The sequence below is a fragment of the Abramis brama genome (genome assembly GCF_963993115.1).
Source record: "Abramis brama genome assembly, chromosome: 11".
Classification (NCBI taxonomy): Eukaryota; Metazoa; Chordata; class Actinopteri; order Cypriniformes; family Leuciscidae; genus Abramis; species Abramis brama.
In genome coordinates this window covers 32,884,383-32,912,344 of record NC_139973.1, presented here as the reverse complement: position 1 = coordinate 32,912,344, position 27,962 = coordinate 32,884,383, and the positions used below count along the sequence as shown (strand labels likewise).

At 38.6% G+C, this 27,962-nt stretch overlaps 2 protein-coding genes across 25 annotated transcripts in view; both read left to right on the top strand.

Annotated features, from left to right (window-relative positions):
* The window catches only part of baz2ba (bromodomain adjacent to zinc finger domain, 2Ba), a gene marked incomplete at its 3' end in the record, with an annotated part of 93,650 nt that extends 82,194 nt beyond the window's left edge, over positions 1-11,456 (top strand). For 14 of the 19 annotated variants that reach the window (XM_084129306.1, XM_084129316.1, XM_084129310.1 and 11 more), the window contains 9 exons: positions 2,431-2,698; positions 2,846-3,001; positions 5,899-6,059; positions 6,150-6,451; positions 6,974-7,109; positions 7,224-7,370; positions 8,735-9,018; positions 9,111-9,254; positions 9,981-11,456. In XM_084129306.1, the coding sequence (XP_083985432.1) occupies positions 2,431-2,698; positions 2,846-3,001; positions 5,899-6,059; positions 6,150-6,451; positions 6,974-7,109; positions 7,224-7,370; positions 8,735-9,018; positions 9,111-9,254; positions 9,981-10,137 (1,755 nt within the window). The remainder of the gene's footprint in view (positions 1-2,430; positions 2,699-2,845; positions 3,002-5,898; positions 6,060-6,149; positions 6,452-6,973; positions 7,110-7,223; positions 7,371-8,734; positions 9,019-9,110; positions 9,255-9,980) is intronic. The other 5 variants (XM_084129315.1, XM_084129314.1, XM_084129313.1 and 2 more) reach the window with 3 other exon arrangements.
* Positions 11,457-13,146: 1,690 nt separating this feature from the next.
* On the top strand, positions 13,147-26,536 carry wdsub1 (WD repeat, sterile alpha motif and U-box domain containing 1). Of its 6 annotated transcripts, none has more exons than XR_014608249.1 (13): positions 13,147-13,191; positions 13,530-13,950; positions 14,170-14,357; positions 15,391-15,480; positions 15,572-15,665; positions 17,484-17,517; positions 17,641-17,681; positions 17,763-17,869; positions 18,645-18,704; positions 20,315-20,494; positions 24,780-24,914; positions 24,997-25,583; positions 25,767-26,536. XR_014608249.1 is itself a non-coding variant. In XM_084129295.1 (13 exons), the coding sequence occupies exons 1-13, from the start codon at positions 13,296-13,298 to the stop codon at positions 25,146-25,148; spliced, it is 1,524 nt and encodes a 507-aa protein (XP_083985421.1). In that variant the 5' UTR covers positions 13,174-13,295; the 3' UTR covers positions 25,149-26,536. The 6 variants fall into 6 exon arrangements, 3 of the variants coding, with proteins under 3 accessions (XP_083985422.1, XP_083985423.1, XP_083985421.1); XR_014608250.1 differs by having other exon boundaries at positions 24,997-25,655; positions 25,695-26,536; XR_014608251.1 differs by having other exon boundaries at positions 13,147-13,228.
* The last annotated feature ends 1,426 nt before the right edge of the window (positions 26,537-27,962 follow it).

The following is a 27,962-nucleotide window of genomic DNA, read 5'->3' as shown; positions in this document are numbered from 1 at the left end:
AACATTAGAATAGCATACTGATCATCTAACATTTCATCATGTTGAGCTATATAACATTGATCTGTTTTATGTACATTTGCTCACCTGTCTAATAAAGTACATGGAAGAGCGGCGTCTCTGTCAAGTCGTGACTCGTGAAGCTCTGTCAAGTCCAAGTTAGTCGCGGACGTGGAGCTCTCGTTATCTCGAAAACGCCACGCTGATATTGATCCTTGTTTTATCTCACCTTTTGTCCCAAAGTCTGCTTGCCATGGTCCATAATGTTTGAACGAAACAACAACAGCGTGAGCGTGCCGCTAGACGTAACGCAGTTGTCCACGTCTGTCGCCATGGTTACTATGGCAGTACGAGCGGAAACCAGGGATAACGCGGATATTATGTCATTGACAGGCGACAATGACCAGGGACGAGCCATTATTCAAAATGGGAATTTCTCTGAAATTAAAAATCTTTGGGAACTTTTGGGATATTGTCAGTACACAACTGCAGGAAATATATCACACCGTGCAAGTGATTTTGGGATATTTTATTACAAAAATCTTACATATTGTACCTTTAACAACACTACATTGCACGTAGTTTATTATTTCAGATGCCTTTTTAAAAGACTACAATTGAAAAATGTACATTATATATAAAATTCAACCCGCCAAAGTGGCTAGTAGGACTGACTGCATTACACTGCATAACGGGTTGGCGGGTGTTATTGTCAAACCCTGTACATATTACTAATAAACAATTTGATATTGTTTAAATAAATGGACTCCATTATTATTAGTGTCAGTGTTGAATAGGGGTGTGACGAGACGCTTACTCCACGAGACGAGACGAGACACGAGATTGGGTTCACGAGAACGAGACAAGACGAGATTTTTACACAATTTTTTAAGAAATCCTCAATGATGAAATGTATGAATGGAGAATAGTCTTTTATTCAACTGAAAATCACAAAATGCAAAACAATTTAGGTGCATTTTGAAATCAACTTGTAATGAATGTTATTTTACTTCTATTTTAATGAATTCTATGCAGTAAAGGACATGCAAACACTGCAAAATGTTTTGCTATAAACTCTACCGTCTGGCTTCTCCCCTGTATGATTTCACATGAGAAATCTAACTCCTTTCCACAAATCGAACATAAAAAAAATAAAACAGTATAAATAAAATTAATATAAATAACTGAAATAACACTTTAAATGCAAACAGTAAGTGTGTATCCATAATCAAAGTAGCCTACTGCTCTCTCAAAACTACAAGTTCAAACAGAAAAATTGTTTTTCTTCAAGCATGAAAAAGAGATAAATTAACTACACAGAACAGACTAAGATTATGGTCATGTTCTTTTTCAAGAATATAAGCATGTCGACGATTTCTGGCAGCAGTTGAGACCTTTGGGCAGTAACTAGGGCTGCACGATATGAGGAAAAGCTGCGATGTGCGATAACATTGTTTAATATTGCGATGTCGATATGACTTGTGATATGTGAATGTTAGCTATAAGTTACTGTTCCCATGTCTTAGTGCTTTAATAGGTTCTTTGCGCGATAGGTCAAATGTTTATTACCTGCCTGGTTCAGATTACACTATTTTAGCGCGATTTTGGCACGATCCGTTTCGTGGAGATTCGTAAAGGACAACGGGCGTCGGGACGCAAGATTCGATCGTTTCATTTCGTAGGCTATAGAGTGTGTCATAGTGGGCGACAACCTACGCGACATCACGACAGAAAGACTAGCATGTTTAATTTTAACGGTCCTCCACGACGGGTTGAGTGTCAGCGAGAGTGAGTGTGCGCGAGTGAGTGAGAGTACGAGCAACAGTTAGTGTGCGTGTGTGTGTGTGCGCGCGCGAGTGAGTGAGTGAGCGAGGGACAGTGAGTGTGTGTGTGTGCGCGGAGTGTGTGTGTGATTGGCCCGGCACACAAATGATTTAAAAGTGGCAGGGGCATCTTCAATACTAATTTCACCCTCACGCTCCATCACGCTGACATCACAACAACTCACGAGACAAAGTTTCACCTCGACGAGAAATCTCGTCGCGTTTTAATCTCGCGAGATCTCGTAACACGAGATCTCGTCACACCCCTAGTGTTGAACAATGTAATAATTTTGTAATAGTTTAAACAGAATTAAGCCAGAAAAATGATTAGATACTGAAAACATTATGAGAGTAGAAGTGTTTTTAAAACTGTCTAAAGTTTCTGCTAAATTGTGAATCTAAATCAGTGACTCTCATCCTTTTTGACTCCAATGTTCCTCATTTTCTACAGCAATATACAAAGCCCCCATGACTGAAATATAAATGTTTTTTCTTCTCAATTTTACCTGCTAAAATATTTTAGCTTGGCATAAATGTAAAAAGAAAAAAAGTATATTCATTATAATATATACTGTTGCTACATATCTTGTTTTCTCATTATCTCCCACAGGTGAAGCCCGGTGGAGCTCTTATTGGTTTGCCTTTGTGCAGCTGGTCCGGTGGGATCATCAGCCCCAGTCTACCCCTGTGCAGCAGCCCGCTGCACATGTACCCCTCAGTGGAGGGCAGCGCCAGCCCCCTGCTGGCACACAGCGTTTCAACCAGCAAAAGTGGTTCTCCTGTTCCCACTGGGGAGAAGCTTACATCAGCGCCTTCTCCAATGGCACTGGACCTTCCCAGAAATCATGACCACCCCGAAGCGCTGCCAATACCAGAGGGTGAGTGTTGGTATCATGCACACAAATGCTACTTTGTTAAATAATAATATGTAATTTTTAGTCTGCAAGATTTAACCATAATATATATCAACAAATGTGTCATTTTGTTTGGGGTTGTTGATAGTAATGGTTTTTGCTGATTGGCAGACATGCTGCTGGGCTGGTGGAAGGTGACAGACATGGAGGAGCTGAAAGCCCTAGTGAACGCTCTCCACAGCAGAGGCATCCGAGAGAGAGCCCTGCAGAAACAGCTGCAGAAATCCATGGAGCTCATCGCACAGACCTGCAACAAGAACCGAGAGGGTGAGCACCATGTGCCAGTGTGTGTTTGATCTTACAGATTTAGCCATGGAAACAGACTAAAATAAAAAAGATCGGACTGCCAGAGATGATGTTTATTCATCATCGTTAACACAATTTGACATTCCAGTAGTTTAATTGTATTCGCTGTATTGATTCCAGGACACACAGTTGTTTGTGTCATATTGGAGATGGTCCTTCATATTGTCTTATTTCTTTCTAAATGAAATCCAGGGAAGACTTAACAAAACTAATGTTTTCTTTTAATTTTATTTAATTTTATAAAACTGATAGTTCCGGTTCTTGTTTGTGATTGTTTAATAGCCATGATTTATTTATGATAAAGTGTCCGCTTCACCGAATAGATCTGTTTCACTGAGAAACACCCTTAGCAACATAAACAATCAATATACTGTCAAAACTGTTCCATGTATTATGTATTTCATCAAAATTAACGGTTTATTGTTTATTTCACCCTTTCTGGCATTATGTCTGCATCATGTAACTTTAATTTTAAGACCACCCCTGTATTTTATTTTATTTTTGTGTGTGTGTGAGTGTGTGTTTGTGTTGTGTGTCTGTGTATATATACACACACACACACACACACACACACACACACACACACACACACACATATATATATATATATATATATAGCTATAGGAGTGTTGGTACACACACACCTACATATACAGATATACAGTGAGGAAAATAAGTATTTGAACACCCTGCTATTTTGCAAGTTCTCCCACTTGGAAATCATGGAGGGGTCTGAAATTGTCATCGTAGGTGCATGTCCACTGTGAGAGACATAATCAAAAAAAAAAAATCCAGAAATCACAATATATGATTTTTTAACTATTTATTTGTATGATACAGCTGCAAATAAGTATTTGAACACCTGTCTATCAGCTAGAATTCTGACCCTCAAAGACCTGTTAGTCTGCCTTTAAAATGTCCACCTCCACTCCATTTATTATCCTAAATTAGATGCACCTGTTTGAGGTCGTTAGCTGCATAAAGACACCTGTCCACCCCATACAATCAGTAAGAATCCAACTACTAACATGGCCAAGACCAAAGAGCTGTCCAAAGACACTAGAGACAAAATTGTACACCTCCACAAGGCTGGAAAGGGCTACGGGGAAATTGCCAAGCAGCTTGGTGAAAAAAGGTCCACTGTTGGAGCAATCATTAGAAAATGGAAGAAGCTAAACATTACTGTCAGTCTCCCTCGGACTGGGGCTCCATGCAAGATCTCACCTCGTGGGGTCTCAATGATCCTAAGAAAGGTGAGAAATCAGCCCAGAACTACACGGGAGGAGCTGGTCAATGACCTGAAAAGAGCTGGGACCACCGTTTCCAAGGTTACTGTTGGTAATACACTAAGACGTCATGGTTTGAAATCATGCATGGCACGGAAGGTTCCCCTGCTTAAACCAGCACATGTCAAGGCCCGTCTTAAGTTTGCCAATGACCATTTGGATGATCCAGAGGAGTCATGGGAGAAAGTCATGTGGTCAGATGAGACCAAAATAGAACTTTTTGGTCATAATTCCACTAAACGTGTTTGGAGGAAGAAGAATGATGAGTACCATCCCAAGAACACCATCCCTACTGTGAAGCATGGGGGTGGTAGCATCATGCTTTGGGGGTGTTTTTCTGCACATGGGACAGGGCGACTGCACTGTATTAAGGAGAGGATGACCGGGGCCATGTATTGCGAGATTTTGGGGAACAACCTCCTTCCATCAGTTAGAGCAGTGGTTCTCAACTCCAGTCCTCGGGACCCGCTGCTCTGCACATTTTATATGTCTCCCTTATTTAACACACCTGAATCAGATCATCAGCTTGTTAGGAGAGACTCCATGAACTGAAGTGAGTGAGTCAGATAAGAGAGACATACAAAATGTGCAGAGCAGCGGGTCCCGAGGACTGGAGTTGAGAACCACTGAGTTAGAGCATTGAAGATGGGTCGAGGCTGGGTCTTCCAACATGACAATGACCCGAAGCACACAGCCAGGATAACCAAGGAGTGGCTCTGTAAGAAGCATATCAAGGTTCTGGCGTGGCCTAGCCAGTCTCCAGACCTAAACCCAATAGAGAATCTTTGGAGGGAGCTCAAACTCCGTGTTTCTCACCGACAGCCCAGAAACCTGACTGATCTAGAGAAGATCTGTGTGGAGGAGTGGGCCAAAATCCCTCCTGCAGTGTGTGCAAACCTGGTGAAAAACTACAGGAAACGTTTGACCTCTGTAATTGCAAACAAAGGCTACTGTACCAAATATTAAAATTGATTTTCTCAGGTGTTCAAATACTTATTTGCAGCTGTATCATACAAATAAATAGTTAAAAAATCATACATTGTGATTTCTGGATTTTTTTTTTTAGATTATGTCTCTCACAGTGGACATGCACCTACGATGACAATTTCAGACCCCTCCATGATTTCTAAGTGGGAGAACTTGCAAAATAGCAGGGTGTTCAAATACTTATTTTCCTCACTGTATAATATAATACATATATAGATATAATAATATATATTCACACGTTATATAAACAAAAACGTTTGTTAGATGTGATTAATTTCGATTAATCGATTTGACAGCACTAAATACTACTGAATACAGTATATTTTCAAGTCAAGAAATGTGAGTAAATTTAAGCAAATTAATCCATATAGAATGCAAAAATGTCAATCAGAATAACCACAATGAATTACTTTGGCATTTTATTATTTGCCAGCCCTAAATAACAGTCATAAAAGCCCTCTAAACCACTGTGCAACTGACTCAGCCGAGCATGCAGTTGTCAAAACGTGCTCAATTCTGCTGTGCTGTGCCTTACGGATGTTATTTCTCCTGGGGTCTTACGGTTGTCTTATTTTTTGTTTGCAGTGGCAGTTATGGAGGTCTCGGAGCTCGACGAGGGCCAGGTTTCCGTGGAGACGCTGCAGGAGTGGTGTGTGGAGGAGCAGGCCATGGAGACTGATATTGCTCTGCTGCAACAGGTGGAGGAGCTGGAGCGCAAAGTCACGTCTGCCAGCCTGCAGGTCAAGGTGAGTGCACAGTTAGAATGCTTCCAGAAATGCATCAAATCATGGTCATTTCTTATATTAACTGTCACTTCCCACAATCCCTTGCTTCAGGGCTGGACATATCCAGAGCCACAGTCTGAAAGAGAGGACCTAGTCTATTTCGAGCACAAGCTCCTCCCCAAGCCCCGCCCTGGGGCGGAGTCTCAAGAGGAGCGCAGCTCGGAGAAGGGCCTGATCCGTCGTCCCAGCAACCCTCTGGACATCGCTGTGACGCGATTGGCAGAGCTGGAGCGCCACATCGAGAGAAGGTACCTGCGGAGCCCCTTAGGGACCACCATCCAGATCAAACTGGATAATGTGGGTACAGTCACTGTCCCAGCACCTGCTCCATCCACTAGCGCTGGAGGGGAAGGGTAGGTCATCCAGACTGCCAGCCTTCGTCTCTCCTCCTCCTCCTCCTCCTCCTCCTCCTCCTCCCCCTCCTCCTCCTCCCCCTCTCCCTCTCTCTGCTGGCTGGGGCTTCTCTGCTCGTCCGTCCATGCGTTCTCACCCTGGCTACAGTTTCGGGTTTCGTGTTTGTTTTTTGGTTTCATTTTCCTCTCACTCCCTTGCCTGCACCCTTCCTGTTTTTGGCTGCATGGTTTTAATCAGCAGTGCACAGACGGAGTTTGAAAACGTCAAAACTTGATTTGTTTTCTAATACTTTTAAGTGCATGGTACACCACAGCATCCTGTGCTCTCCGTCCTCATGTATGGCTGTGAAGTCATACCACAGAATTGTATGGCGTATGCCTGTTCTTCACTCCTCTGTGTGTGTGTGTGTGTGCGTGTGTGTTTATGTGTGGATCTCAGGATCTCAGCTACTCAATCTGACACATACATTAAGGGCAAATGACATCTTTGAAATAAAGCCCTGTTTGATGTGTGTGCTGCAGGGGAGAGGAAGAGATTGCTCCAGGGATGAAGCTGTGGCGGAAGGCACTGACTGAGGTGCGCAGCTCCTCTCAGCTGGCCATGTGTCTGCAGCAGCTGCAGAAATCCATTGCCTGGGAAAGGTCCATCATGAAAGTGGTAAGTGACGTCATAAACTTCACTGTCCGTAAGTGTAGGAACACGCATTTGTTATGCATCTACATAATGTATATGTTGTAGTTTCCATTCTTACATGCCTGTTTGTGTTTTCAGTACTGTCAGATGTGCCGAAAGGGGGATAATGAAGACCTGCTTTTGCTGTGTGATGGCTGTGACAAGGGGTGTCACACCTATTGCCACAAACCCAAGATAACCACTATCCCAGAGGGAGACTGGTACTGCCCTGCTTGCATCTCCAAGGTAACCGCCTCCAGATCAAATCACCAGTGGTGCAAGTGCTTCTTTGCTGAGGGGCATGTTTTCAGAGCTATAGCTCTAAAATATTCAGATACTTTTTTCTGGATGGAGCTGGATGAACCAAATTTAACACAGATTATATTTCTATAATATTTCTATAATTTCTATAACTTTTAGGTGACTATTTCCATCCAGAATTTTAATGCCCCCTTCTATGGAATTTAGTTTCTGCCACCGAATAAAAAAATTCTCACAATCATCTCAACTTTTTGGATTATCTTGGATTTCTATATCTTGGATATAATTATTATTATTATTATTATTATTATTATTTCTTTTTTTTTAAGGGTTAGTTTTAAGTGACAATTCTGTCATTAATTACTCGCCCTCATGTCGTTCCAAAACCGGAAGACTTTCGTTCATCTATATGAGAGAGATATCCGAGAGATTTATGTCCCTCCATTCACAGTCGACGCTAGGCCACATTTTCTGAAGAGACACGATCGCTTTATATGATGAACAGATTTAATTTAAGGCTTTTATTCACATATAAACATTCATCACCGCATACATTAAAAATGGTAAATGGAAATTCAAGCATGCTTGAGAACCAATGAGGTTCATTCTCATGTTACACAGCACGTTTGAGCTTCCGCAAGAGGTTTGTTCTCGCGTGTCAAGCAGGTTCGGTTGAGCTTCTGTTTACGTTCGCTGATCAATGTTTATATGTGAATAAAAGCCTAAATTCAATCTGTTAATCATAAAAAGTGATCGTGTCTCTTCAGAAAATTTGCACTAAACCACTTCATTCAAATGGATTAGTTTTATGATCTCTTTATGAACTTTTTGAAGCATCAAAGTGGTAGTTGTGTAGCTGTCAATGGAGGGACAGAAATCTTTTCGATTTCATCAAAAAGATCTTCATTTGTGTCCCGAAGATGAACGAAAGTCTTACGGGTTTGGAACGACATGAGAGTAATTATTGACAGAATTTTAATTTTTGAGTGAACTAATCCTTTAAATTTTCTCTCTTTTTTTTAGAAAGCTTTTCATTCTCACCAAGGCTGCATTTATTTGATTAAAAATTGCATACCCCTTTTTGCACCCCTGCCTTTCACATGCAGGATTCAGAATTTACTACTAATAATAAATAGTAGTTATATAAATAATGATAATAAATATGTTTTTGCTTAATCTTCTCATTATTTCATCAGTGGAAGTGACTGAAAGTGACTGCAAGTGCTAGTGAGTTGTAATAATTTAGTCTAGCCCCTGGAGCAGTGATGTGTACTGTTCACTGGCTGATTTGGAGTGTTATTCCTGTATGTTAACTTGTAAATCTGAACTGGTCCTGTCCACCATTTCAGGCAAGCGGTCAGTCACCTAAATCTAAGAAGACTCCGAATCGTGCGCCACCAGCCAGTGGAGGAAAAAAGACAGAATCCGCCAAGAAAAGCAAGAAGCAGACGGAAACGTGCGAAGAAGAGGAAGCCACCAGCAGCAACAACAGCACCCCAAAGAAAGCAGCCGCCACCTCCACCCAGGCCAAGAAGAACACCTCCACCCCCCCTGCACCCAAACCAGACAGCCCTGCCTGCGTAAAAAGAGCCAAAACAGCCAGAGACAACAACCGGGACCTGGGCCTCTGCAGGTACCACTCGCATTCTCTCATTTTCTATGTGTATTTGTGGAGGATGTAATGTTGCTTTTTATGCAGACCTCATGTACGTTTGTACTTCTCAGGGTTCTGTTGGCTGAACTGGAACGTCATCAGGACGCCTGGCCCTTCCTCACACCTGTTAACCTCAAATCTGTCCCAGGGTACCGCAAAGTCATTAAAAAACCCATGGACTTCTCCACGATCCGTGAGAAACTCGTCAGCAGCCAGTAAGTGTCTTTCTCTTCCGCTTTAAAGTGTCTTCAAGTGCCTTCTGCCAGGGATACTTTTTTTCTTGCAATTGCAAGTTTATATTTTGCAATTCGGACTTTTTCTCTTATGTAATGTTATTATAAAGTTGCAATTCTGAGAAATTAAGTCAGAATGAAGTAATATAAATTCAAAATTCTGACTTTCTAACTCACAATTGCAAGCTTGTATCTCGCAATTCTACGTTTTTTCCCAGAATTGTGAGATATAAACTTGCAATTGTGTGAGTTATAAAGTCTTAATTGAAATTTTGAGGAGGGAAAAAAGTTGAGATGATTGTGAGAATTTTTTTATTCGGTGGCAGAAACAAAATTCCATAGAAGGGGGCATTAAAATTCTGGATGGAAATAGTCACCTAAAAGTTAAATAATAATTTTTTTTTTTATATAATAAATATTTTCGTATCTAAAATTATAAGAATAAGAACTATAAAAATAACATTCATAAATACAATTTTTTTAATAAAATTATACACTTTACAAATGAACATAATATCAATATCAAATAATAACAAAATCCATTTATTATTTGTTTTATTCCTCTTAGCATTAAAATGATAGCACTGTCCATAATGTGCAACACATACATATCTGTAAACACTCCAAAAAAATGTTTAGTGTTTCATGAACCTTTAACAGAGAGATACAGATGCAGTAACCCACCTGAATTTTTGCTGTGTTCTTTAGATATCAGAATTTAGAGACGTTCATCATCGACGTCAACCTGGTGTTCGACAACTGCGAGAAGTTCAACGAGGACAACTCGGACATCGGCCGGGCCGGGCACAACATGAGGAAGTTCTTCGAGAAGAGGTGGACTGAGCTGCTTAAGCAGACTAACTGAGGTGGTTTCATTTCAAACCTGCGACCGGGGCTCACAAGCAGACTCTTTCTGCAACCCAGGGCCCTTCAGGACCGACCAATCACACATCAACACCCAAAGAGACACAAGACAGAGGGTGTCTTTGTGCAATACCATTTCCTTCTAGAAAAGAGAAATCGCACTGAAATTTCAACCATCAGAGCTGTACTAAGGAGAAAAATCCCTTTCCACTACTTGTAAATATCTTTTTATTTTGGTTTTGTATTTTTACTTTATCGTTAATATTATAGTGAATGTATTTAATTTTTTTAAATGATTATTTATGACTTAATAAAAGAGAGGTCCACTCTTCATTTTCTATGAAAAGGAAGAAACAGCAAAACTGCTTTAAATCTAATGGAATGTTTATTTGTTTGTGTTTTTCCTCTCCAAATATGAAACAAAGCCAAGAAAAAAAAAAAGAAACTGTTTACACTGTTCTGTGCCATGTGGCATCAGAGTATTCAACCCTCTGAAAGTGAACTAACGGCATCACTGTACACACACACACACACACACACACACACACATACACACACACGCAGACAAGCAGGAGGCACCCATGTGTACATACTGTCTATTAATGTCAATATATTGAGTCTTGTTTGGAATGATGTGTACATATTGTTTCAGACATTGGATATTGTTTATGCCTTAGAATGATTGTAGCAATTAATTTTAGTCTTAAAGTGATTAATAATATACATTTATTGTTTGTACAGTATATACATATCCTCTACAAAACACTGTGGTCTCCTTAATCTTAGTAGTGCCTGCCCTTCAGAACAGGGTATAGGGAAAATAATTTGTTCTTTTTTGTTTTGTTTTGTTTTTTCCCTGTTTTGTAATGTTATTGTTTTCTTATATAAAACACATCACGGCCTCCACTCAAAGGCATACTGTACGAAACTCATATCTGAACCCATATGAAAACTGTCGGAGTATTCTTCAGTATCCCTGGCCCCAGAGCCGCTCAGAGATGGACAGCAAGCGTTCTGTAACCACATGTGTCTGAGTCTCCCGCGTGCGTCGTGGCCCACTGGAGGCAGCTAGAACAGAGTTTTTTTGTACCTGCGTCAGAGTACTTGAAGTTATTTTATTTAAAGATATTGTGGGAAACAAATGGTAGCGTTCTTTTTGTAGGAGCATTATTTTTCACTAGTGTGTGTGTGTGTGTGTGTGTGAGAGAGAGAGATAGAGAGAGAGAGAGAGTGAGAGAGAAGAGTGTGTGTGCGAGAGAGTGTTTGTGCGAGTGTGTGGATGTTTGGCACGGACTTATTAAAAGGATGTTTTTAAATCCAGCCAGTGTCTAATGTGTTGTTTTATTCAATTTTCCATGGGCAATGGTCTCATTTACTGGTCAGGTTTTTAGTATTTTAAAATAGGAATGCAATAACTTTTTTTCACTGTTTTATTTCAGTTTAAATGGGCAGCAAAATAAATACTATCAAAAATGCATCAATCAATGGATTTTTAAAATCATTTAAAAATATTAATGCAATATACATTTTATTTACTATTTTTATTCAAGTGTTTAAATGGGCAGTATCAAACTGAACTATATATACAGTACAGGTCAAAAGTTTGGAAACATTACTATTTTTAATGTTTTTGAAAGAAGTTTCTTCTGCTCATCAAGCCTGCATTTATTTGATCAAAAATACAGAAAAAAAATGAAATATTGTGATATATTATTGCAATTTAAAATAATTGGTTTTCAATTCATTATACTTTAAATTATCATTTATTTCTGTGATGCAAAGCTGAATATTCAGGATCATTACTACAGTCTATCACATGATCCTTTAGAAATCATTCTAATATGATGATTCATTATCAAAGTTGGAAACAGTTCTGCTGCTTAATATTTTTTCATAACCTGTGATACTTTTTTAGGATACTTTGATGAAAAAAAAGAAGCAAATGTTTTAAAAATAGAAATCTTTTGTAACAACAATATACACTACTGGTCAGTAATTTTTTTCTTTTTTCTTTCTTTTTTTGAAATAAATCAAAACTTTTATTCAGCAAGGATGTGTTAAATTGATAAAAAGTGATAGTAAAGACGATTTATATTATTAGAAAATATTTTTTTATTTTGAATAAATGCAGTTCCTTTTAACCTTTTATTCATCAAATATATTAGGCAGCAGAACTGTTTCCAACACTCATAATAAATCAGAATATTAGAATGATTTCTAAAGGATCATGTGATAGACTGGATGTCACATGTGACACTGAAGACTGGAGTAATGATGCTGAAAATTCAGCTTTGCATCACAGGAATAAATTATTTTTTAAAGTATATTCAAATAGAAAACTATTAATTTAAGTTGTAATAATTTGTTTTCTGTATTTTTGATCAAATAAATGCAGGCTTGATGAGCAGAAGAAACTTCTTTCAAAAACATTAAAAATAGTAATGTTTCCAAACTTTTGACCTGTACTGTATATATATAGTTTTATTCTCAATTTTACATCTTGCCATGAAAATAATTTGTAAGAGATATCAGATTTACCCAAATAGATGAAAATTCATAAATGAAAATTCTGTCATCATTTACTCACCCTCATGTTGTTCTAAACCTGTATGACTTTCTTTGTTCTGTTGAACACAAAAGAAGATATTTTGAAGAATTGTGGTAACCAGACAGTTGATGGATCCCATTGACTTTCATCGTATATATTTTTCATACTATGGATATCAATGGGGCCCATCAACTGTTTGGTTACCAACATTCTTCAAAATATCTTCTTTTGTGTTCAACAGAACAAATATATGCATGCCTAGGCCTCTATATTATTCATAATAATTTAATATTATTATTATATACAATGACATAGTTATTTACATTTAATTGAATTAAAATACATTATCGTGTACAAATAAGTTCATAAAAATTGAAAAGGGCTCCACGTAAAATAAAGTATATATTTAAACCAATCCGATAAAGTGACAAACCTTAACGCGCCACAGTAAACAAAAACCACGTGGTTTGAAAGTGACGTGACAGAACCAGGAAGTGTGAGCAGGAGGTACGTCTACAAACACCGCTTATATTATAACATAAACGTAAGCAATGAAAATACATTAAATATATTTGAATGTAACACTAGATTATTAAACATGATAATGGATAATGTTAGGAAGGATATTGTCTAGGAGTGACTTCAGAGGTATTAAATACGTTTTTTTCCCGTCTGTTTAAACATAAACATAAATAAAAAGGTGAAGTGGAAAAAATTAAGTTTGTTAAATTAAGTGGTTTCATTGTTATATAATAAGTCTCGCTTTTAGAGTTAGAAAGGCTAAATGTGAGTTACAGTATGTCGTTTTGTCCATTATGTGACTTCCTCTTGTTGTGTATTTAAAGGGACACGACAACAAGACATAAACATGGTGTCTCTGATCTGCACCTTACAAAGTCATCGAGATGATGTGAACTGCTGTGCTTTCTCCGGCTCTCTGCTGGCCACCTGCTCCGCGGACAAAAGCGTGTGTGTTTACTCCAGCCGAGACTTCAGCGAGCTGCCCTTCTCCCCGCTGACCGGGCACGGCTACGGGGTCCACTGCTGCTGTTTTAGCGCCTGCGGTCAATACCTGGCCTCCTGCTCCACCGATGCCACCACCGTGGTGTGGTCGATGAACACCGGAGAGATCGAGGCCGTCCTGGAGCATCCGGGTCGGAGTCCGGTGAGGGTGTGCGCCTTCTCTCCAGATTCATCTTACCTGGTGTCTGGAGGGTCCGATGGGACCATCGCACTGTGGGATTTTACCTCCAGGACACTGCGCAGGTACATCACTCTTGTTTTGTATCTCTGTCTGTAGTAAAAAATACCATTTTATACAATTAGTATAATTGGTAACTTTCCATTACTGGTCTAGATATTTAATGTCCACTGTGTTATTGTGAAGCAAGCCTATCTTTTTGTATGATGGTATAGACAATATATTTATTTTGCACTGCCCCAGACCAAACTGTTTGATTGACACTTGTGTATGGTGATGTTTAGGACTGGTGCGGTGGCTGACACCAGTATAGTCGCCTGCTCTTTCACTCCCTGCGGTCAGCTGTTCTTCACCGGCTCCACATATGGTGACCTGCGACTGTGGGACCTGGATATGAACCATCTCCATGCGGAGAAGAACGCCCATGACCTCGGGGTCTCCTGCTGTCAGTTTGCTCCTCAGATAATGAAGGGTAGGACTCCTCAATTTGAATTATTCCGACAAGTTACCAAATACTACATTGCTGTATCTGAGCGAGCTTAAGTAATAATCAGACGCACTCTACTAAATGTAGATTCATAGTCAGATTTTTATTTAAATGTGAACTATACAGTTTAGTTTACTGAAATATAGAATTCACCAATTATTTCATTCCCGGTGTCTTTATTCTATCAAAGTATTCAGTAAATGCCACTCTTCATATAATGTTTTCGACTCAACTTTATTATAGTGTTTTTATTGTAAATTTATATTCTGTTTAACACTGTCACCCTAATTCGCATTGTTTGCCAGATACTTCGGATTGTAAAAATAAATATCATCTGATGGTATTCCTTTTTAAAGAGATTTTCCTTTTAAATGGATTGAATGCACACTACCATTTAAAAGTCAAAAGAGTCAATACATTTTTGTTTTGTTTTTAAAATATTTATTCAGTTGGGATGCATTAAATTGATAAAAAGTGACAGTAAAGACATTTTACAAAGATTTTTATTGGAAATAAATGCTGTTCTGTTGAACATTTCTATTCAAAAATGTAGGCTATCACAATTTCCACAAAAATAGTTAGCAGCACAACTGTTTTCAATGTTTCCTGAGCAGCAAATCAACATATCAGACTGGTTTCTGAAGGATCACGTCGTGACACTGAAGACTGGAGTAATGACGCTGAAAATTCAGCTTTGATCACAGGAATACATTACATTTTAAAATGTGTTAAAATAGAAAACAGTCATTTTAAATTCACAATATCACTGTTGTACTGTATTTTTGACCAAATAAATATGGCCTTGGTGAGCATAAGAGACGTCTTTCAAATACATTTTTAAACATTCTTACCAACCCCAAACTTTTGAACGATAGTAACTACTTTTTCAAAAGGGTAACTAGACTGTAACTTGATTACTTTAAGATTTTACTAACTTGTAGCTTTGGCAATCTGCAAAATAGTTTAAAAATAGCTTTCCTAATATTGAATTATCTCTCTCTCTGTCTGTCTTTCCCAGGAACGGGTGGCTGTGTTCAGTTTCAGCTGGCCTCATGTGGTCAGGACAGTCTGTTGAAGATATGGATTGTCTCTCTTTTGTCTGCTGCAGGTAGGACATCTGATACCTGCCTTTTGTCTTGCTTCTCTGTCTGTGTATTTAGTGAATGTGTGTGTGATTAATGATGTATGTTGATCCACAGTCATTAAGATGCAGCTTGCTCACACTCTGACGGGTCAGTCTGCTCCGGTTCTGTCCTGTGCTTACTCTGCTGATGGACAGATGTTGGTGTCAGGGTCTGTAACACACACACACACACACACACACACACACGCACACACGCACACACACACACACACACACACAACAAATTTTTTACTTCAATACAAAAGTATTTTATTAACAAAGAGAAAATAACATCACCTTTAATTTAAAGGTACACTATGTAACTTTAGGTCCTCTAGCGGTTAAAAACAAAACTGCATGCATTTTGCAGAGGAACATTGTTTTGGTTGTGCTTCGACTGTGCGGATAATTACGGTTCACTGCTCATAAAACATTCACTACTAGGCTTAAGAGATATTAACCAGTTTAGATGGAAAGGATCTCAAGCTGACTAGCTGAAGACGTTATTGTAGGTATACCCATTAATAGACATGGTACTTCCTTAAAAAAAAAAAAAAAATTCCAGCACAGCACTACAACGACAATGAAATGACCCTTCACAATAGATAATGCTTTACAATTAACTCTGTTAGAGAGCTACATATGGCATTTTATCTGTTCAATAAAATACCGTACTCACCTGTTGAGTAATAAAAACGCCATCTTCGCTTTGCTTTTACAACATTTCAAATCCCTCAGTTCTCGCCATCTCCGAAAACCCAAGCCAAAGTTGATTCTTGTTTTATTACGAGTTCTCTTTTTGCCTGGAGGCTCTCCTCTGTTTGGCGGGTTTTTTTAAACGGGTGATTCCCTAGAGAATCGAGATTTAGCTGCTCCATGTCAACCTTTCTTGCTCATTGTGACATCTAACCTATGCCACTCTCACACCATACATGCGTCAAAGTAGCTGGAGCAAAAAAGTTACTTACTTTATGTTAGAACATGGGTCAACATTTTTCAGGGCAAGGACCCCTTAGGCGATAGAGATATGGAGCAGGGACCCCTGAAACAAAATGTGTAAAACAGAGCTACATATTAAGTATATAGCCTTCAGTATTAATAGAAACTAACTACATTGTGATTAAGAATAAGTTAAATTATGTTAAGACAGTAGATCAGAACTATGCACATTATTGTTATTGCACATGCATCACTGTCTGTGTTTTTGCAACGGCTCCACCATAACAAAAATAGCAACGTGCAGTTAGACATTTTAGTCATTTACTTCAACAAATAATTGGAATGGAATTTAAAAAAAAAATTCTAGTAATCTATTATTCTGCATTAACATTGCGAGTATCAAGACATGCCATATTTTTTGTCCCAGACTAGTTATCATTATGTCACTTGCAATTTCGAGAGTGAATCCTGCATTTATATGTAGATGTCACTTCCAAAACTTTGCACAACATTACATTAAAATCAATAAAGTTGTCTACACACTGCATAATGATTCGCTTACTTGCACCCTGTCTTTGTTTGTTAATGGGAGGATTTGCGAGAGCAAGCAGAACTCATTACTCAACAAAAAACTTGGACGTTTTGTGCGGTGAATGGATTGTAACTTAAACACCTCTGATTGGACATTGGCATTCAAGAGATCAACAAACATGTCTGCATGAATGAATTTGCATAAATTTATAATAATGTATACGTGCTTTTGATGATATAAGTATCTGTCAAATCCATAAATGCAGATAATGTAAATGTATATAGGTCCTGCCTTGCAGTTCCATTGTTTTCCACTGGATGGTGCTGTGTAATCACAGAAGAACACCATGAAAGATGAGCGCTGGTCTTGAAGTCTGTTTGCTAATAATCTCTGATGAAATGGATTTTTCATCCACTATGTGTCAGCAGGCAGACAAGCTCAGTTTTACTGCACATAAAGGCCATAGAGAGCTCGTCTGACTCATGCCTTTTAAATGTCACTCTCTCTTTTCCCACAGATCGGTGGATAAGACCGTGACTGTGTATCAAGCTGTGAGTCTCATTCATATTCATCGTATATTTCTGTCCAACCAATAAATATAAAAGATGACTGACAGCTCAGCCCACTTGGATGTCTGTAGCATAACATTTATAACAATGAGTTCTACTTTGCAGAACGAAGGCATCTTACTTTACACACTTAACCAGCATGACAGGTGAGTTCTGAGTCATGATTTCTGAGGTCTGAACTCTCAGTTTAAGTTGTTGAACCCTGTCGGTTTCTTCCTGTTGGGCAGGTATGTGACGGCCTGTGCCTTTTCCCCCACGGCCCCTCTCATCGCCACCGGCTCCATGGACAAAAGCGTTAATATCTGGAAGGTAGAAGATGGCAGCTGTGCTCAGGGTGGGTTCATTTACAATGAATACGGCTCAGTCCTGTTATACAGTACTTTATAAACTCTGTAACCGGAAGTATTTATATGCCAGCTTGACGCTTGTATCAATTACATCGTTACACCAGTAGGTGGAGACAAGTGACTGTTAAAAAATGGATTTATCATTGAATCATTCATTCATAAGATTCATTCAAAAACGCTGATTCATCCAGTAATGAAACAAGTGAAGTATTCATAAGTGAGTTATTGAATCATTATATTTATTTTGGGGTGGACTGTCCATCATAAAAATGTGAAAAATATTTTATACAGTATATTAAAATATATAATGGTGGTATGAAAATACTGCAGAGTAGGAATGATCCATACACAGAGAGTGCAAATTACAAAGTATTTGTTTTATTTGTTTTAAGAACGATAAAATAATTGTGTGTGCAACAAGATGATTGTTTGCTTTTTCTGTCTTGTCATTTTCCCCCTGTGTGATTCCTGAAACTGAAGGCAAATCTTTTCCTGGTGAGTGTGTGTTACCAGTTTTTATTGTTTGTTTAGTCTGTAACTAGCAGACAGTGCACATTCTGGCTTTCAGGGCACAAAAAATAAACACTCAACAGACACTTGACAACAAAAATACAAACTGAGCAGTGTTTGTATTGTTCTGATACACTGATACACTGCTAAAGTGTGTTTACTGCTGTTACGAAGCTCAAGAGATTAATCCAGTATAATATAATATAGACATATATACTATTGACTGGGAGTCAAGCCCATTTTAATGTTCAGTTACACTTGTTCTTGTGTTCCTCATTTCAGATGAAGCTGCTTCAGTTTCCAGCAGTGAAGGTAAGAGAAATCCAGACCATAATATATATATATATAACTTGATTTTGTTTTTGGGGTTTACCTGACTAAACTATGGTTTTCATGCTTGAATGTTCAAAAAACATATTTTTCACGTATTGTACATTGTTGCAGCACCTCTCTTCCCAGTCTGTCAGTCTGCTTTATTTAGTTCCTCTCTATGAAGCCCCTCCTTCCAAAAAGCCCAATGTGCTCTGATTGGTTGACTGTAATTGCGTGTTGTGATTGGTCAACTGCTTCAAGCGTTTCGGGAATGTCACGCCCCTTACCATATCCCCCAGTTTCAACACAATATAACTCAACTCAACCAAGCCTTGCCCCTTTTTTTGCACGTCTTGGGCAGGAATTATTAAAATGAGGAATATTGTGACAGCTACTATCGAGGGGTTTCAGAGAGTTCAGAAACAGAGTTTACTGATATAGAGAATAACTCCCTATGGAGTGAACTTTGTGCTTTGTAACGTTGCAGAGCTCAAACAGTAACATTACACACTAAAAAAAGCATAAAAGGTCCAAGTAAATCTCACATTATTGTTATAACACCGCTAGCTGCATGTAATACTGCTACCATGTTCAATAATTACTCAGTGTGAGTCAGAGACACAGGAGAGGTGTAGTATCAGACCGAATACACAAACAGGGAAGACAATGAGATGTATTCTTCTCTCGTCCTTCAGTAGTTTCTCTGGGGTGATGGATCACAGCTGCAGATTCAGTCCAAACACACAGTGCACTCCGTGAGCTCTACTGGGCTTTACATACTCTGACTGGTTTAACTGCTTGTGTGTGGAAGAAATCTGATGAGATCTACATTATGAATAACAAAATAACATCTCACACACACTAGGAACTCAGAGTACTGCAAATGATCTGACTGCATCCTGAGCGGATACATGTTGTAGAACATTCCACCTCATGATTTATGCATTAGATGCAGTGAGAGAAGAGTTGACCTGCATTCTTATTAACAATTCACTCTTGATCTTCGGCTTAATTCATGATTAGTTTTGATGATACGTTTCATCACATATAAGAATGTTCATGATTAAAAAAAAAGGAACATTAAGGAAAAAATTCTTTGAAATGTTACATGTCGGTTTCATTTAATAAAAAAAAAAAAATGTAATACCATGCCCAATTATTAAATAAGGTTTTTCTTTTAATTTTTTACATCATCATTAAATCATCAGGACAGTTGTATCTGCTTGACTTCCAGAAAAACATCAAAATTAATTTTAGTTCAGAAATTAAGAATGTATTCATCATAGAAGAGGTGTTTGCCTGTCATTGTACTGCATGTATGAATTGCATTGCATTCAAAGTTTTATTTTTGGCCTTTTATTAGATAAGACAGCGTAAATGAGTCAGGAAACAATGGGGTCAGGACAGACAAAACCTCAAGTTTGGAATCAAACTGTAGTACCCGGAGGCACAGCTGCATTATATGTCACACTGCTTCCCATAAGGCTTTTGTTCTGACATGAATTGCACTTTTTAGTAAATTAGTAGATGGGACAAAAAAAAGAGCATGTAATCATGTCATTGATTGACCCATACCTAGGTAACACATGTGTCCTGTTGCTGTCTCTCAGGAAGGAAGTCATGTGGTCACTCCAGACTGATGGTGAGCGAGTGGTCTGAGGAAGATGTGTTGGCATGGTTACGTGAGGAGGGGCTGGAGGCCGTGATTGACGTCTTTAAATCCAATAACATCGATGGAGAGGAGCTGCTCTCTCTCACCAAGGAAACCCTCAGCTCTGAGCTGCACATTGGTAAAATTACTGCACGCATTACTCAATATTGGTATTCGTGTCATACCTTGCTTTAGACTCTGGATGTCTACTTTATGTATGTACACAATTTAGATTGGACTTTACGTCGATAATACTGCAGGAATGACCTTTAAGTGTTACCTCAGCTGATGTCATGAGGAGTTATATAAAAAATAACGTGGATTTCACCATGTCCCTTATATATTACCTAACAGGATATCTTGATTGGGTCATGTTTGTTTTTAGAAAAAATCATGGAAAAAGTGGCCAACATAAGAGCTAATCCTAGAGATTGTGGGGAATGTAAACATGGGATTTGTTGAGTTATGTAAAGCACTTGCCTGTGTTGTGTCCAGAAAAGAGTTTGTGTGCATTAAAGCTGATTAGTTCCACTTTGGTCCTAAAACCAGCAGCTATTTACATAAGAAATCCCATCCTAATGTGCACTTCTGAAAAAAGTTTAAAAAAAATAAATCGATGTCCAACTCGCTGTGACCGTAAAATCACCCCATTTCATTTAGCATGACATTTGAACAGACTTGATTCCTTTGCGGCCCACTGTGAAGGCATTACATTGGCAGAAATGGACATGAGTCAGTCCAGTTACCGCTGTATAGTCAGATGCAGATAGTTTTGAGTCGTGGCGTGTGGTGGGCTGCTGAAATGAGAAGGCAAAGTGCTAGAAATGTTCAAGGGGTGAGCCTTCATAAAAGAGGGTAGAGTATGAAAACAGCACGCCAAATTACCAAGACAAAAATACAACACAGCACAGTTTCAAGTTCAAAGTTTAAAACAACAACCTATAAAACTACACTGTAAAAATGTCACTTATTTCAACTTAAGTTCTGTTGCTGCTTCAAATGAAGTATAATCACATTAGCTGTATTTCAACTTAAATTATATTAAAACTGACTTAAAATGAAGTTGAATCTCGTATAACTTATAAAAGAAAGTTGGAATTGCTTAAAGGTAGGGTAGGCAATTTTTGGAGTGGCTAGCAATAGCAAGTTATCTTTGAAAGCATGAGAGCCCACCCACTTTTCACCACGTCTGTTTGTAAAGCGTCACGAGACGAGACCTGACTGCTGCGGATTCATTTCGGCGTTGATAGTGTTGTCATTGAAAAACGCAAAAATGCGAGTCACGAACGCTCCGAGTATAAAGTCACGGGTTTCCATCTCTTCCAAATTACAGTAGTTATGGCGTGAACGCAGCATAAGCTCCTTGTTTTGGATCAGGAGGAACTGTAAAAGGTGGCTGTTGTTTCAGTTGCGATGCTCATAGTATGAAACCCATTGATGATGTGTGATGTCTGGGTGCAGGGTGCACGGAATTATGGAAATGCAAACGTTGACAGGCAAGTAGGACATTCGGACTGAATGCAATGATTGGACAAACATTTTATGGTCCTACACCTTCCACATACGATAAATATATATATATATATATATATATATATATATATATATATATATATATATATATATATATATATATGAAGAGTTCAGATGCAAAAGCCTCTAAGTGCCATCTGAAATTTTCTTCTAGAATGATCATTTTTATCAAGCTTGTATATTTAAGTTCAATAATTTCACTTAAATGGCAATGCAAATTACCCATTAATTGTCATTTAAGTGAAATCACTTAACTTAAATATACAAGCTTTATAAAAATGATCATTCTAGAAGAAAATTTCAGATGGCACTTAGAGGCTTTTGCATCTGAACTCTTCATATATATATATATATATATATATATATATAAACATACTTAATGATTGCTATCAGGATGTAAAGAGACTTTCAACCAGCATAACAAAAATGTTTTTGGAAAAAAATCACCTACCCTGCCTTTAAATTATATTTATGAGTTAAAGTAATGTAAAAACATACGTTGCCTGACTTTTGACTTATTGATCAAATCATAAAATGGCTCTTTCTATTTTCTAACAAGTATGTCAAAACATTATGATTTTTTTTTTCTTAACTATAAACATTGAGAAAATGTTTGTACTTACCTTTACATGTCCTCCTGCAATATTAGTCTGAGACGACAGAACTTCTGGTTAAAACCAGAGATCCACTCATAATCAAGTGTCAGCTTGTGTTAAAGGAATCTCCTGGATTCATTGCTAGACTTGGTTTCTTGCTGCAGAACAATTGGGATATCCAATTTAGGCTTTTTAAAGTATCAACTGATTGATATTTGCTTTGCAATTTTCAAATTCCTCAACTCCACAGACACGCAAATCACCGTTACAAGTTTTAAAACCTTGCGTCGCAAAGATAACATTGTTGACAGGACTAACATAAACGGACTAATCACATTTAAACGTTTTTGACAGGTGTATGATGCACTTATAGGGAGAGGGGAAACTAGGAAACTGACACCAACTGACCATGGAAACAGGCATTTAATCATTCTTTTAACTAAATAAATAAAGTTATATTGTGATTTTACATTTATTATAATTATTGTTTATTAAATTGTTTTGTACATCTATTTGGAAAATGCCCAACTTTTGTGTTAGTTAAAAACCACATAACTCACAGATCAGCATTTAATGTGCTCAATTTAAATTTTTCAATTTCAAATGAGCTTTATTAGCATGACTGTGTGTTACAATGTTGCCAAAGGATTAACTTATTATATATTATATATAAATAATTAAAAAAAAACATGACGTATGCTCTCTCTCATTTATTCATATGCAGCTGGTGCCATCTTGCACCTCAATTATCAACTGTAAAATGAAACCAGAGGACTTCAGTATGAAGTTTTTAATTCCATTAAAGTTGATTTGCGGGGCACCTGCCAACATGATAGTTGTTTGTTATCATAAGGGCACTTGCTTTTCATCTGTATATTATATTTGGAATTACCAATACACTCTTGCTACATTTTAGGTGCTCAATTCACTGAGCTCAAGTGAGGCAAAAGAGGTGGACAGTACTTTTAAAAAAAAAAATGTTTAGGCACTGCCTCCCTTGCTTGCTTACATTAAAGGGGACATATCATGCCAAATGCACTTTTTTAGCCCTTAAATGCATTTTGTTGTATATTTGGAGTGTTTAGAAGTACAGAAAATATGAAATTATTCTCTTCAGGTGCTTCGTTGATATCTTTATATTCTGTTTTGGTCATATTTTTCAACCTGTTCCGATTTTTCTGTTATCTATGACGTTTTTTGAACTATTACGTCACAGTATTTACAGCGGAACTGCCAAATAAGGACATTGACTTCCGGCCCAAAACTTCGAGCAATCCGCCATTTTTATTTCTCGTTGCTATTTTGTAGTCCAAGCTAAAGGATGCAGAAGTTACGAGAGGGTAAGTTAAAATGTTCGGTTGTTGGATGTAGTAACCCACAAGCTTCATTACACCGTCTAATGTAGATGAACTGCTGCGCTTGTTACAGGACGCATGTTTAACTGAAAGAACGAGCAGAGAGAGAGACCCGGTCGCGCGCGCGCTCACTCTCTCTCTTCAGAGCCAGGCGAAAGTGTAAACAAGACATCACCGTCTCCAAACTAGACGCTGTCTTGCTCTCTCTCCCTCGCACATATTAATCAAAATAAATCGACACGGTGGTAAAAGGTCGGAAGACCAAAGTTTCATGTGTAAATACAGTAACACACCATTGCGATACATCCATATGAAGACGTTGTTCTTCAGGTTCGTCGTCTTCATTTTCATCTCGCTCCTGCTCCGACTCTGGCTCGAACATGTAACGTTAAGGCTGGCTGGACAAGTCTTCCGTTGTTGACATTTTGTTAATAACGTGTGAATAAAACGTTTCTGTGCCACTAGATAATCGTATCTCTGCTATCAAACTACAAAAACTCCGAACGGGGTGGAGTTGAACCGAGTGTCACCTCTGCAACCTGGAGAGGGGGCGGGGTATGAAGTGTCTCAATTGTATTTAAAGAGACCGCACCAAAACGAGTTGCTCTCAGACGCACATTAGAAAAGGGGTAGAAAAGGGGCCTGTGGAGCTATAATAATGAGGAATTCAGACCCAAGCATTGCAGTTCCGCTTTATATAGACTACAAATGTATGATTTATATGTAAAAAGGAACAATTTAAAAGCATGATATGTCTCCTTTAAATAATTTTGTCTGTGCCGCCCATTATTGTTCCCAGCATTTACAGAAAGAGTGGGACACTACTGGGATTGGAGACCAAACCACCGCTGTTCTGTTTGCACAGATGTATTGATACGTGTACTTTAGCGTCACACTTGTCTGTGATTGGATGTGTTGAAGTGTTCTTGTGCTCTCTCAGAGTCTCTGGGCCTGCGGAGTAAAGTCATAAAGAAGATCGAGGATTTGAAGATGGCACCCGTCTCTAACGGCACTCCCGACGAGTACCTCTGTCCAATCACACGTGAGATCATGAAGGACCCAGTGATCGCTGCTGGTGAGAGTCTGAGAGGTGTTAACCTGCTTGATGGACATTTAGTTTTGAGTTTAAGCGTTTTGGTGTTGTTTTCTGCCTGCAGACGGCTACTCGTATGAACGGGAGGCCATTGAAAGCTGGATCAGCACGAAGAGCCGTACCAGTCCTATGACCAACCTGCCCCTGCAGACCACCCTTCTGACACCCAACCGCACGCTGAAAATGGCCATTTTCCGATGGACCACTTGTCAGTGAGCTCTGATAATACTGACCCTAGATCAGTCAGGCGAGTAAGACTTCACTGTGAATACATGTAGGTTAAGTGCAAATGAATGCATAAACTAAGATATCAGGCTAATAATCGAGTTTTTGTATGCTATGCTGGTACATAAGCTAACTAATACAGACATTAATAGTCATTATAATGTAGTTCAAACAGCTTTATCATGACATTATCATTATTTTGTAGGAATTGTAATCAGGGACTAAAGAGAGTATCTATTGAAAGTAATTTTAGCCAATGGGATCGCTGGGGGTCCTAACAGAGACCCGATTTTGATGAGGACCTGATTTGTCACCACACCGGGTTCAGATGAGTACTAGAATTAGCATTAAGCTAGTATAACCATTGTTTGTTTACACCAAAGTCCCTTTCGAGGAAAGTCTGTTCACTCGGCGGCCATATTTGCAGTAGCACCTCACTGCAGTACACGAGATCCAGGGGCGGAGTTGGATCCAGATATAAGGGGTGGAGATTGGTAGGTTTAGGGGTGGGTTTAGGGATCAGGTGGAGATGGGTAGGTTTAGGTATATGTAAGGTAGGAGGAGTTGGATCTGGATCCAACTCCTCCCCCTGGATTTCGTGTTCTGCAGTGAGGACCATCTCCATATTTGCAGCGCCTCTGGCATCCAAGACCAAATCCTATCTATTTGAATAGGGGAATCCTGAAATCTCAAAAACTGCTTGACGAACTCCCAATTACATAACACATTTAAAATCAGCAAGAAAATCTGACAAACTTTCCCATAAATGTTGTTTCTTATGCTCAAATAGCATTAAAAAACATTTTTCAGGCTAAACTAGCCAATGATGGGAGGTTCATGCCATCATCCATCAGCAAAGTGATGGTAGTTGTCACATGCAGATTGAAGAGTAAGTGGTTCATAATCAGGCTAAAACTAAATGATTCTCCATCATAACACAGCAGTGTTGAGTGGCCTTAAACATCATAATAAATGTTTACCATCCCCTTTCTGCGCAGTAGCGGACATATTGCTGGCATAATTATTGCGATTGCAGCACATAATTATGATTCCTCCTGCAGCTGTTTTGTATCTCCCATCATGACTCATGTTTGAATACAGATGAAATTCTCCAGTTGATTTTTGTCTTATTTCATAAAATGATTTTTGAGATGAGCTATTAATCATTTAAAGGGTATAATGTTGCTTGTATAAAATAGTTCACATACTTAAAATCAGGTTAGGCTATGGATTTATTAGCGGATGCTTATTGTAACCCGTTCAGTGACTGGATTTCATGGCTTTACGATGTAATCATATGTATATTACTGTATATAAGAGCACTGTTAAGAGACCTGTCTGATGAACATGCAGCAGTAAAATCAACCTGTTGAACAACAGACTTTTGGCTTGAGATTCATTTTAACATTGATTAATGATTGCTTAGGGATGCATGAATCACTGGAGTTTCAAACAAATCTCTAACCTTAGTATTAAAGAATAGAATAAACAGAACGATATTGTTGGTGTGGACTCTAGTTATCTTTATAGTTTTCGTTAAACCGGCCTTTAACGTCACTTTTCTTTCTACTGGACTGCCATTTATCAACGTAGATCAACACGATCGTCTGAGGTTTTTTACTGTAAATTACACTTGTGGTCTACACAATAATTAATTCCCTTACCTTTGTCCAACAAATAAGCATCATTACTAAGGTTTTTCTCCATCATCAAATCTTTCCACCTTTTTGTGTATGGTGTATATTATGCAAATTTTTTATATCTGTCTGTCTTTCTGTCTTCAGACCTTTTCTGGTTCTACGGACGTTGAGGTATCTACTGATTCTCCCATTGTCTCCGCTGGTAAAGCACAATAATAAGTGTGTTTCATTGTGCAATTTTCGCTCTTCACATCACCAAACAACACTAACGCATCCATACTACCATACCACAGAGGAGGCAGCCAACGAGCGTGAGGATTCTCTCTGACCTTTAGGCCGTTTTCAGACTGCAGGCAAATATTTCTCAAATCAGATCTTTTCCAGATCAGGCAGACTGTCCACACTATTAATTGCAAGTGATCAAATAAGATTTGTGTGTCCGGTCCAGACATAACCAACCTTTCTGCATGGGTTGCTTTGTAAACTACATAATCTCACTCTCCAAATAAGCGCCCTGTCGAGTCAAGGTGCAGAACGTCTAAGTTGCCCAAGAAAAGTAGTCACGGCCGAAATCTTAGGACATAATGGGTGCTTTTCAAACTGAAGGCTGCATCCTACAAAGCCTGCATATCTTGGCTGCCACATCATCGAACGTCGCTGAAGGCCATCTCAACTTGAAGGATCCTTGGAAAGCAGTCATTCACTGTACTGCATTAATAGAAAGGCAGTTAATATAAAAAATTGTAATGCAAAGTATTTTTCCAACATTAAGTTCAACATTGTTGAGGACTCTAGCCTTCAAGCCTCAGAAGGACTGGGCTATGAAGGACACAGCCTCTCTTTGATGCAGCCTTCCGTTTGAGAAGCACCCACTGTGCGAATAATACCGTGTGAATATTTCCGGCGTTTCCATCCGCTTTGACGTTATCTTGTGTCGCGTTTTGAGTGATGCAAAAGACTATTTGAAATCTGATTTGAGCAGCCAGGGGGTCCAGACTGAGACATCTGTCAAAATCTGATTAGAATCACATTTCAATCCACCACCTCCAAATGTGGTTTGAATCAGATTTAAAAAAAAAAAATAAGAATCTGATTTCATGTGTTTTATGTTGTCCAGACGTTCAAAAAACCCATCTAGATATGCAGCGCTTGCTGTCTGAACATA